This window comes from Solea solea, chromosome 14 (genome assembly GCF_958295425.1).
Source record: "Solea solea chromosome 14, fSolSol10.1, whole genome shotgun sequence".
Taxonomy (NCBI): domain Eukaryota; kingdom Metazoa; phylum Chordata; class Actinopteri; order Pleuronectiformes; family Soleidae; genus Solea; species Solea solea.
The window spans coordinates 10,203,868-10,216,307 of record NC_081147.1 but is presented as its reverse complement, the minus strand read 5'-3'; the positions used below and the strand labels follow the sequence as shown (position 1 = coordinate 10,216,307).

Genomic DNA, 12,440 nt, shown 5'->3' with positions numbered 1-12,440 from the left:
TTGTTGACTGTTAAGTTTGGTTTTGGCTCATTGGAGTGTGATGATGTTTTTTTAACAGCTACTCGTGAGCCAGTTTGCTTTAAGGTCCTTGTTTTATTTCATTTATTGCAAATAAACTGGTTCCTGTTCTCCTTTTAAAGAAACAATCCCATTTATTTTCACACTGTTACTCCCGTCATCCCCGGGACTTAACTGAAACACAACACAACCCTTAATATATTAATAAAAAAATCACCATTTCAAATAAGTGGGACTACAATACAGTTTGCACTCTGAGACTGGTTATGTAAAAATCAGTTATGAGCAGTCATGAGTGTACAGTAACAAGTTAAAAAACAAAACAAATAATCACTGGCCATGTGTCTTCAGGTGAGTATGAGCATCACATGAATTCAGTGGTCTCATGTTTCAGGTAGTTCCTCAGGATCTGAGGAATGTCCAAACAGTCTATGGCAGGCTCTTTATCAGTGAAGGAGGCGTGTCTTCGAATCACCAGCCGAGTCTGTGACATCAGTGTTTTGGGACAAACTTGAAGAAGAAAAAACAGAAGGTGGATCAACATTTTATGTCGAGACATTGTGCTGAAACAGCTTCTGGTATAATCATCACACTCTCACCTCTCTCCTTCAGCAGCAGTGCTAGAGCTTCATTCTGCTTTGTGGTCTTGTCAATGATCAGTGTAGGCAGATAAACATCTGCCCCAAAGTCTATAAGAAGCTGAATGTACTCCACCCCGCAGCCATAACGGAGACACACCTCCAGAACTGTCTTTGGCTGCTTGATCCTGGCCAGCATCTTCTCATCTGTGCAGTTGTAGTTGGGGTTGGCCCCATGCAGAAGCAGCAATTTAAAGCAGTCAATGTGTCCATAAATAGCTGAGATATACAGTGGCCCCCGGCACGCTGTGCCACTGGAGGCCCACTCAGGTACTTTGGGTCTAACGTCCACTTGGGCTCCAAACCGTAGCAGCTCTCTGAGGACATCTACATCACCTTCCCGGGCAGCGGTGAGCAGCGGAGAGCAGTTGTTGTACTCGCTGCCATTGGGATCAGCTCCAGCCTTCAGCAGGGCAACCACACAGTCCAGATGTTTCCCACTGACAGCTGTGAACAGTGGTGTCTGGGCCTTCACATCCAGGCAGTCAATCTGAAGTAACACACAGGAGACGGTTTGACATCATAACACGTAATCGCAGCAAAATAATTAGAACTAGGGACTAGGTTGACTTGGTTTATCCAGCTGCTGCTTAGTTCTGACCCGATAAGGTACTGTGACGAAGCAGTTAGCCACCAGGGGGCGACTCCATTCGTCTCACAAAATAACTCAATTTGAGTGAAAGTCTCTGGGCCAACCTCTAACTTGATTTATAACAAAGGTGTTATATGTTCGTAAAGAGTTCATTGTCTTAATCGCTAATTTCAGAACTCTCTCATGAGAACATGTACTAGTCTACAGATGTATTGCAATATCGTCGCAATAAATCTGTTCACAGCAGCCAAAAACCAGAACTAACAGATGTTGAAAGGCTTTTTAGCATTGCAATTTGTGTGGGGTTGTCACTTTTACTTTTTTACACTTTATTACATTTTTACATGTAATTTGATCCATCCTTTATATATGAAAAAAAAACAACTCATTAGAGCAACTTTAATGCACAAAGTGTAAAATGGGATGAAAACATCTTCCAAATAATGTGTGCAGGCAGAGTGCAGCGCGTCATTTTCATATTCAAATGAGATCCTTCTGTCCATTACACCCACCAGCAGGCACATTTGTAGCATCCCACCTGCCCCCATGCACACCCAGTCTCATCATCCACATCCGAGGGTTGTACAACAAAAATCTCTGTCTCTGTATCTCACCTCTGCGCCGTGCTCCAAGAGTAACTCCAGGCACCTCAAGTGTCCCAGAGCAGCAGCAGTGCGCAGAGGGGTTACCGGGACCCCCCACCCACTGCAAGCATTGATGCACCTTCTGTGGCTCTCCTGGGAAAGGAGCTCAGAGAGCAGAGTCACGTTGTTGCTGCTCACGGCGTTGTTTAAGGCCTGACACTGCTCATTGTCCCCTTCCTCCTCCTTAGGCTGCAGCAGGGAAAAGATCTTAGAAATGTCCATCAAACTCATGTTGACAGCTCGACCCAGAACCATAATGTAACTTCAGGCTGGTGCAAGTCAGAGCCCTTCCATCTGCAGTGACAGGGGAGGAAGATGGTGCACCATGTGACACATGTAAGCTGAAATACAACTTCAAATTCAAATTCACACATGATATTTGTTGAGTAAAGAATGAAATTCAGGATTTTCCGGCGTGTCTAAAATATGGCTTGATGATGCACTAGAGCCGTATTCAGCATAGCTCCTCCTCTTTAATGGTACGTAAGCTTTATCAGCAGTTTATTCATTCACACGGAGTAACTGCTCGTACACTAGTCTTTGAAAATAGGTCGCACTTTGATGCAAAAACACAAAGAAAAGTTCTGCCGTGTTACAAGATGAGGAAATAAAAAACAGAGGCTGCAGGTACCACTGATAGAGGGGAGGACTGACCAGCTCTGTGTTCATTGTTGTTAAACTGTGAACACAATGGAGAGAATGTTGCCTCTCTACATGTTTGTGTAGCAAGTGGTTGGATACCGGATGTACTGTATATATTGTGGACAAACACTAATGTTTGGTCCCTAATAAAGCAAATAGGCCAGTGTGTGTGTGTGTGTGTGTGGCAGTGCATTAGGAGTGATCCAAAGCAGATGAACATCACTTCTCCACAACTTTGCTGAACATCACAGTGTCTTTGCTGACTTTGGTCCCCATTAAAGTGTATAAACCAGTATGGGTGTGTAAGTGCCAGTGTATCAGAGCAGACAATGTTACTTAATTGTACATGATTTAAAAAAAAAAAAAAAAACACTTTTAAAACACAATCATTCAAATGTAGTCAGGTGGTTCAAATTCAGAAAAGATATGGACAAAAGTATTCAGACACCTGACTGTAATGACGTATTCAAACACATACACAGTAATGTAATACTTCAATGTGGAGTTGGTTGCCTTTTGCAGACTTTCCTCAAGATTTTCAAGTGTTTCTACGTGAATTTGTACTCATTCATTCTGTGGAGCACTTATGAGGTCAGACAGGCACTGATGTTGGACGAGAAGGCCTGACTCACAATCTCTGTTCCAGTTCATCCCAAAGGTGCTCGATGGGGTTGAGGTCAGGACTGTGACTGTGTGGGTCAGTCCTGTTCTTCCACACCAAACTAAAAATCAAACCATGTCTTTAGAGTCCTTGCTTTGTGCACTGGGAGACAATCATGTTGGAATAGAAGAGCCTTCCTCAAACTGTTGCCACAAAGTTGGAAGCAAAGCGTTGGTATGCTGAGGAGCTAAGATTGTCCTTCCTTAGAGATAAGGGGACCAGACCAAAGCCTGATCGAAACACCTGAATTCAATACTTACTGTAACAGATGAGGCCGAATACTTTAAAGGGACAAACCATTTTAAAGTGGTTTATCATGAACCTAACGTGACCATACAGGAGAGAGTATTTTACACCTAAATTACACAAAATGATATCTTTGTCTCCACACGTCGACAGATTTTACTCAATACGAACAAAGTTATGACAGTAGCAAACAGGCGCTTGGAGTTTTTTTTCAGTTGCTAACAAACACTTCACACAGTCAGCAAAAAAAAAAAGAAAAGTGTGTGGAGGTAACTGTGAATGACTTTTCATTTTTTTTCTTCAAACGCGAACACACACTTTGTCAAAACTGTTAAAAACACAATGAAAACAGGCCGATGGAAGAACATTGCTGCCGTACGGAGGTGAGATGAAGTGCTCGGCTGAGATGCATGTTGGCAGTGCGGACTGTGTGAAGGGTTTTTAAAAAATGCTTGTCAGCAATTTAAAACAAAAAACCTGTGATGCAACAAGACACTTACCTCACTGTGTCGCCAGCCAAAGTTATTTCCAACAATATTAGACGTAAACCCTTTTAAAATTCCAGGACAAGTCATGTGAGAAAGAGAATGACAGAAGCAAATGTTCTCCAAGGAGTGTGTGTGTGTGATGCTCGCATAAGAGCTGTGAAAAGTGCCATATAGTGTGTGTGTGTTTGTTAGCTGACAAGGTGGGAAGAGCTCCTGTCTGGGGGGTGGGAGGCTAATTTTAGGCCACAGATGGGCCTGGCTAAACTTCCATTCTTGGAGAGTCAAGGCTCAGGTTTATAATTAGAAAGGTGATAGAACTGTGACACTCCCTCTGTGATTGGCGAGAGTGTCTCTGCCTGTGTCCTGCCTAAAAACAAAGACATGTCAACGGAGACGTCCATGTCTCCGAGTCAGTTCAATGTGGTCAAACTGTTCCAGCGCACGACTGCACTTGTGTGTTTTCCCCCAGTGAGACACTAACACCTACTGATCTATGACAGAATAAAGTGTGTCTGCTCCATGCGCCCTGCTGCCACCCTGTTACCGTGATTCACACCAAGGCAGCCATTTCGGTAGGTGTCAGCTGTGTGACTGTCAGAAGCTCTGGAGTAGCAGCCAGTCAGCTGTTTCCTCTGCCAGACCCACCCATGTCTGCATACTGTCCCGTGGCTGAGACACACTGAAGTCTGACACTGAAGTCTTTCAGCAGATGGCACAGGAGGCCAGATGTCAGACATTGTACAAATACTTGAAGAAGTATTATTATTAAATGTGGAAGAGCAGAGGAAGGTTCAAAACAAAGTTCTTTGACCTCATGACAGTGACAAAACAAGAGCTGAGCAGCCATCACAGCACAATGATTTATTTTAACCTCTGATGTCATTCTGTTAGAGCCACACATTATAGTGCAATAAATAAATAAAGTAAAATGATCATAATCATAATAATAATAACAACAATAATGCAGTATCAACAAGGAACCACAGGCATTTCACACCTTCAATTTTTCCAACAATAGATAGATAGATAGATAGATAGATAGTGCACTGATTACACTCTGATTACGCCCCTCTTGGCCACCAGAGGGCGGTAGTGGCGCACCGATGGCAGGAAATGCAGCTGTTCGTAAACAGTAAAAGAAGACTGTGTGTAAACAGCTTTGTAAATGGGATCGGATCGGAGGGAGAGATTTGATGAATTTTTCACTTGTCATAGAGCAGTTTTTAATATTTTACTCCAGAAATCTCTTGAGAGACAGAGGGAAATAATTCGTTCAGGTATCTCGTTTATTTCCCCATCCTATCAGTAAAACAAAAACCTTAACATGATTTGTCAATAAGAAAGGGGAGTTGGTACCCTCATGGCAAACTAAAACAAAACACTCTCAAGTGTTGAATCTTCTGTTAGATGGAGGAAAGGGAGGAGGAGGAGGAGGCCCTGGGACGTTACTGCAGAGTGATGGTTTCTCGTGTCCGGCACAAACAGCAGCAGCAGCAGCAGCAGCAGCTTCAGAACTCGGAGGTGAGCAGGAATAATAAAGAGGCAGGAGGCCGAAGGAGGCAGAGGAGTGAAGCTGGAGACGACAGAGAGTGTAACCTCCCTGAACGTCAACCCTCCCTCGGTCTCAAATGTCAAGGTCCACAAGTTCAGACTGTCCCCCTTCAACTCATCTCAACGCTGAGGCTCAAGACTTTGAAGGAGGAGATGAGGAGGGTGAGGAGGAGACTGTCCAGCGTGGCTCCGATTTACTACGTGTCCGTTATTAGTGCAGAGAAATGACTGCACTCAGTGTGTGTGTGTGTGTGTGTGTGTGTTTCTTTTGTTGCAGGCTGCAGACATGGAGCTGCATGAACCCTCTCTGTGCAGCGCGTGTGAGCAGCAACAGGCTTCTCTGGCCTTGAGAAGTTTTATCTGGAGGAAGAAGACACAACTGCAGCTCCAAACACTGACGGGCAGACTAAACACACAGAGTAAGAGGCATTATATCACTTAAAGGCCAACTCTAGGTCACATATTTATGCAAGCATGGCTGATCAAATGGATTATTTACTATTTACTGCACTGAAATGTCTCTCTGTCGTTTGTAGGATGATACAAATTGGATGGGTTTGTGCAGTATTTCCCAAAGTCGCCCGATACCCCTCACTGGATTTGGGAGGGACTACTTGGTGAAGATATGCGGGTCACCGCAACCTGGGGTTGCCGTAGCAACCACTGAGGAACGTAGAGTTGCCCTGGCAACAGATGAAATGAGGGGTCACCCTGACAAAAGCGCTACAGGAACTCATTTAGCAAGACCTCGCTGTCCTTTTCCAGACAGATAGCTGCAGACATGACGGGCACCATATTAATATAATAGAAGGGACAATGTTGTGGTGGAGTCAGACATATTCCTTCCTCGTAGTTTCACACACACACACACACTAAACCCACCAATTTGTCCAATAAACATTGATCCATATGCTGATGGTGGAGTCTGCAGTTACCGTACTCAGCCGCGGTTGCTAACGTTCACGCCACACACCAAGTGAGCACACCATGACGACGTGTATAGTACAAAACAGCCATTTATTTTCTTATCACTGTATTAAAGTATTACACTCAACACTATTCAGAGCAAATGGGTCTGGCCTCTTTTTGTCCAGTTTAAAGTCACTTGAACTTTGTAAACATTAAAACAACACTGTTTTATTTAACTTAGCAATTTAACCTATTTTAATTGACACAACAGACAGGTATGGAAGCCTCATGCATTAAAACATAATAAGTACAGCACAATATCTATGGCAATGGACAATAGCGACATGGAACATGGAAGTTATTTGGACATTTTTTTTTTATCAAGTTCATTTTTGCATTATTAAAGTTACCTATTTAAAACCTACTATGGAAGTCATACTGCTACACATCCAAAGCACTAATAAAAACAGACCACAAAAAGACATTATCAGATCCTCAGTCATTTGTTGACTGCTGACCGAGTTACTAAGAACAAGATACTGTTTCAGTGGGGAGTGAATGTGGAAGTCGTCCAGCAGCACAGATCTTACAGTATTTCAGCCACACATTGTTATTGGCGTGGCTAATGTTTGATCAGTGTATTGGAGCAGTTCCCTTTATAAACACAACTGAAGATGGGGTCGGATCTACTCATCTGGCTTCCTCTTGGGCTTCTTTGGGTTGCGGGAGCGGCTCTTGGCTTTGCACAATGGGCAGATGGGAGCATTACGATGAATTTGCTGGTGGCAGGACAAGCAAGCCTGGAGCGAGAGGAAGGGAATATCACAACAGTTACTACATCAGTTACGTCTCTTGCAGCAATAAGCAACCACTTATTCAGCTGCTGCTGTCAAAAGCATAGTGTATTTTAATTGTTTATTCTACTATAGTGCCAGTGTAGTGTTCTTTGCCACTGTTTGCCACAACGCAAACTGACTTAAACTATACTATAAACTATACAATAACTCACCTCTGTCTGACAGATCTGGTCACTCTGCACTAAAACCATGTTTACATCCTGGTCTCTAATACTTTTATTGCACTACTGTATATTTAAATAACCCTTTACTGGCATTCAGTTTATAATTTCATTGATATATTCAGTGTTTATACCATTTTATGTTCATATAGTTGTAATTTTGTGTTCTTTTCTTCTTGTCTACCCTTCAACAATCTCCCAGTCTGGGACCAATAAAGTACATCCATCCATCTCATTTTCTTTATATGAAACAGGCACCGAATAGATTTTAAAAATTGTGTTTTTATTTCCTCTAAGAACAAATTATTCAAAGTGCAGCCTAAGTAACTTTTGAGCCGAACTACCCAGTAACTGAAATAGTATTGTCTGTATTTATCTTTTACAGCAGCTTTTTCTTGTTTTGTAAATCAACAGCATCATTACCTTCATAGGTGGAGGCTGCTGTCTGAAGGTGGCTGTCTGGCGGGCATCTTGCTTCCTGGACACCTGAAGCTGCTGTGCCGCTGCTGCAGCAGCTGCAAGGGATTCTGGGATGGGAGGGTCATGTGGCTCCTTCTGCCACTCCGCTTTTTGCTTCTCAAAGTAACTGTTGAACGCAAAGCAACAAGGAAAACCAGTTATTTTTATACATGTGGTAACATGTGGCTCTTACTTGATTTATTAGAGCTAATGACCACATCACAGTAATATTATCCCATCTTTATTGAGCAACTCTGAGCTCAATAAAGACAGTCGTGGTGAGAGAGTTTGTCTGCCTGTGTGTATGTGTGGGAGGGCAGAGGAGAGGGTTGGGAAAGAAATGTGGCCTTGGACTTAATGCCCGACTGGCGTATTTTCAAGAATAAATGTTTCTCTCAAAATAGGAATGAGATAGAGAAGAACTTCGAGCATTTACAGAACAAAGTTCATAGGCTGGTCAGTGTAACCGCAATCTACTTGAGTGCCAAACAACAAAGTGTATTTACACCATTAAACATGAATTACAATAATACATTTATATTTTGTTTGTAATTTTTAAACCATTACTGAGGTGTAGAGTGCTCTGTTTTCTTACTGCGTAGCCTGAAATGAATGCCCCAGACCAAAGCGGTGCGACTTCATTTTTTCCAAACCTGTTCCAACACACCTTGAATATTACTATCACTACTTTTCTTGCGACAAAATGGAGAGAGGGGTAGCTTGACCCCCCTACAGATCATCATAAATCTCTCACAGTGATGACTCCTGTCTACTAAGAAAAGCCATCGAAGGAACAGCAGCGATAAGCCACAACTGTTTAACTTGCTCATAAAGTCGAGGAACAACAAGAACCGCACCACCATAAAGGGAAAAGGAGATGACAACCACCTGGCCAGAAATGAACTCATCATCCAAGCTTCCACGCAGTACAAAGCCAAACTGAGAAGCCAGCCTGCCAAAAATGCTGTCAGCACGCAGAGTGGTTCAACACTTTTCCTCACAATTTCAGTTCTTCATTTGTGATAACATTTTCATTTTGCAATAGACAGATCCTAATTAACAAAATTTGTATGAGAGTACCAAAGATAACACTTACACTTTGGATACCAAGTTAAAGTGGATGCCAATGCAGTAAAACAATCTCCCACTCACAGGACTGTAGAAAATTAATCATCTAATGACCGAACTGCATTCTATTTCAGCTCTCCATCTCCATTAAGGTTTACGCTATCTCGCATTGTCTTTAGAATAAGTGTTACCATGCTGTGTGCATTTCCTAACCTAACAAACTGGTGACAAAATGAGAGCCATGTTTGACATTTGAGCAGATGTCACAGCAGGCAGTAGTGCCAGACCCTTATGACCTAATACAACCATCCCCTCTCTGCCACAGCTACCTTATGAGACTCTGGTTATGCTACTGAAACATTCAATATTCAATAGCACTGCACTCTCTCTCTCTCTCAGGTGAAGTTTTCTGCCCCCAGGTAACAGTGATGGCAATCATAATAACCACAATGTGTCAGACAGCTGTGTTGCCTTCTGTTTGCACTAAAAGAGGCTGCAAATTAATCTGCCTCAGTCCTTCTTGTCCCTTTTTAAATCTAATCTAAAAGTATCAAGTGGGTACAAAACACTATTAAATACTACAATACTACAGCTACATTATTATATTAAGTTTTGTAAAATTAAAACAACTTGGCTTTAAAAAGATTATGTTATTACTTGAGAGGAATTTCAGTAGTGGGGATATGTATCTCTAAAAGAGACAGAAAATAATTCTATATTTTACATATTGTTTTACTCAATCACACTGGCAGAATGGTCAAGATATACTAAAATCCATGATTGTGAAAAGTCCCTTCGAATAAGCATAATCCATCATTTTTATTTCATACTACTTGCTGTATCAAATGTATATGTTAATTATTATGAAACAGTAAATGTAGGCAAGAGCAGGGGAATGACACGAAGCAAATACTCCAGCCATCCAAACATATGTAGCTTACTTAGATAAAGCCAAGAATATCTGGTCTCGGATTCCTGCCCTACTTCATTTTCTGATTATTTGCAGAAATCACAGTCTTTTGTTTCCCCAAATCCAGTTAAGTTCTGAAAATGCACAGTTCACAATTTCAAATAGTAAATACTTGGTTTTGCTTATGCATTTACATGTATTACTTATATGTGCATGAGGCTTGACAATCATACCAGAATCTTAATCAGCTTTATTGGCCAAACATGATTGCACATGCCAGGAATATGACTCAGTTTTTTCCACTCTCTGTGTAATTAAAAGTAGACACGGAAAGGAAAATAAACAGACAACCGACTGACAAATAGGTTACGTGTGTTTGACAGTTTCGCATTGTGAAAATATTCATACACATCATTTTGGATCATTTCCATTCAACACACATATTTTTTACATGGTGTGTATTTTCCATTCTGATTTTTTTCTATTTCAATCCCATGTAAAATGTCTCAGCAGTGAGCAGTGTGAAATGTGGTATATAAGTAAATCAAATCAACACGTTTGTGAGTGATTGCACCACACAAAACAACACTTCTAGAGAATGGATTTGAGGAGAACATTTCTCATAAACCTCTGAAAATGCAACAGTGTTTTGTGCCATGGAATGTCTGTAGACAGCTCAGTTTCCCAGTGGCCGCTAGTAATAGTAAAAATTCGATTCCGCTTCCACCATCATTCCTAACATAAGAATTCCCTCTAACAGTTAATTAGTGATGGTTAAAATTTTTGACAGCTTGACAGATTTTCTCCCTGGTTCATAGTCAAAGTAGGAAGATGTCCCTGTAGGAATCATCTCAATGGGCGACGACCAAGTCTACCACCACATCCCACAAAGCCAGCGGACTGTAAAAAAATGGCCTTCTCTGCATGCCTATCATTCTGATAGCAGTGTCCAGATTCCAAAAACTAATTTTCCCTCATCATGAATTTATTTCTGTCATGGCTTAACATTACACAGCTGTTTAGAAACTCATAACAGGTGCTGTGCCTTTGTTAAGTGGCGAAGAAAACCCTGTTTCACAAAACAGCATTAATACAAAATCAGCCTAAAAGAACTTGGTCTGCATGCATTTAGTTTGTGTATCTGCACATGTATAATGTATATATAAATGTTTGTGTGAATACATACTCCAGAGACAGTTTCTCCTCTTCTTCGTTGAGGTTTGGCAGTCTGTGTAGACCTAAAGTCATCCTGAGGGCATCAACATGTTCCTTCAGGGGTTTGTACTCATCATGCAGACGGCGAGTTGTCTCTAACAGCTTATTCAGGTCATTCTCCGACTGCTTGATGGTGCTTTCCATCTGAAAGACCGTGATTAGATACTCAGAAAAACACAGTCACATGATAAGCTATTTGTGATGGCCTAGTTATTACGCCATTATAATAGCAATAACACAGATACAGAAATTACATTGACATTATCTTTACATTGCTACTATCAATTGTGTTACTAGACAGTGTAAATTGAGACAACATACTTCCTTATTGGTAGCTGTCATATTTACTCACCACATTAATATCTGCATGAATGAGCCGCAGCTCCTCCACATGTGCCATCTTCTCTTGTAGAAGGAGATCCATCTCCTGTTTGTACTCTTTGAGATGCTTCTCCTCAGATTCCAGAGCATCAAACTCAACCTTCAGTCGAGACTTGATTTTTTGCATCTGGATAGTCTTGTTCCTGCAGTCAGCAGCACAGACAAACAACCTGTCGGGTTATTTTCCTCACAAACAAAAAATAAAAATATACTGTAAATAATCAAATACAGAGGGTTCGTTCCAAACATAACTGTGTGTGCAGTCACTACACATCATTTCCCCCGGGCGCACAACCGTTAACTTAGCAGGTGTCCTGCGTTTACACGTAACCTATACTTACAACTGGGAGATAATGTCGTTTGTTGCTGTGTTATTAAGTGTTGTTGTGAATACAACAGTGTAAACAAACACAATACTGTCACCGCAGTTAACAGTTAATGACAGACAGCTAGGCTTGCTAGCTAAGTAGCTAGCTTACCCACAGCAATTATTAGCAGCGCACATCTGGCATTGAGTTGACACGCATCTGGATTGCCGATGTGTGTATGTGTCGCTTAACTACAGCTTTTGTGTATTTATCTTAGTTAACTTGCACCACATGCCTGGCAACATAGTCACATACCAGCTATGGCTAAATCAACAGGAGCAGAGAACTATAAAATGGGGGTTCAGGGCAGACCAGCTAATGGAAGCTAGCCCCGTAACAAAAGCAAAGCCCAGGGGCTTGTTCGTGGCCCGGCTAACGTTAGCCTACAAGATAATGTGCTAGGTACGTGTCAAACACCTGGAAAACATTAATTTCCTCAATGTCCAATGTCTTACCGTATTTCCAAGATATTTTCTAATTTGCACATGATTTCTTGTTCGTCCGCCATGGTTTAACGGTGCCCTGTCGCTCAGCTGGCTGCCTCAGTTCACCGTGTTGGACACGGTGCTCTTCTTGTTGATTGAAAACACAATAGCCCGCGTGAGCGCGCACACAAGCACGCGCTCGCAATG

General features: G+C 41.8%; 2 protein-coding genes across 2 annotated transcripts; both read right to left on the bottom strand.

Moving 5' to 3' along the window:
- Nucleotides 1–73: 73 nt before the first annotated feature.
- LOC131472319 (ankyrin repeat and SOCS box protein 12-like) lies at nt 74–4,142 on the bottom strand. Its single transcript, XM_058649359.1, has 4 exons — nt 3,942–4,142; nt 1,863–2,186; nt 618–1,146; nt 74–528 (listed from the first exon to the last, which is right to left on the bottom strand). Exons 2-4 carry the CDS (start codon nt 2,145–2,147, stop codon nt 383–385), a joined length of 960 nt encoding a protein of 319 aa, XP_058505342.1. The 5' UTR covers nt 2,148–2,186; nt 3,942–4,142; the 3' UTR covers nt 74–382.
- Nucleotides 4,143–6,478: 2,336 nt separating this feature from the next.
- zc4h2 (zinc finger, C4H2 domain containing) lies at nt 6,479–12,440 on the bottom strand. The gene is made up of 5 exons (XM_058650188.1): nt 12,264–12,440; nt 11,412–11,583; nt 11,031–11,203; nt 7,831–7,993; nt 6,479–7,189 (listed from the first exon to the last, which is right to left on the bottom strand). Exons 1-5 carry the CDS (start codon nt 12,314–12,316, stop codon nt 7,076–7,078), a joined length of 675 nt encoding a protein of 224 aa, XP_058506171.1. The 5' UTR covers nt 12,317–12,440; the 3' UTR covers nt 6,479–7,075.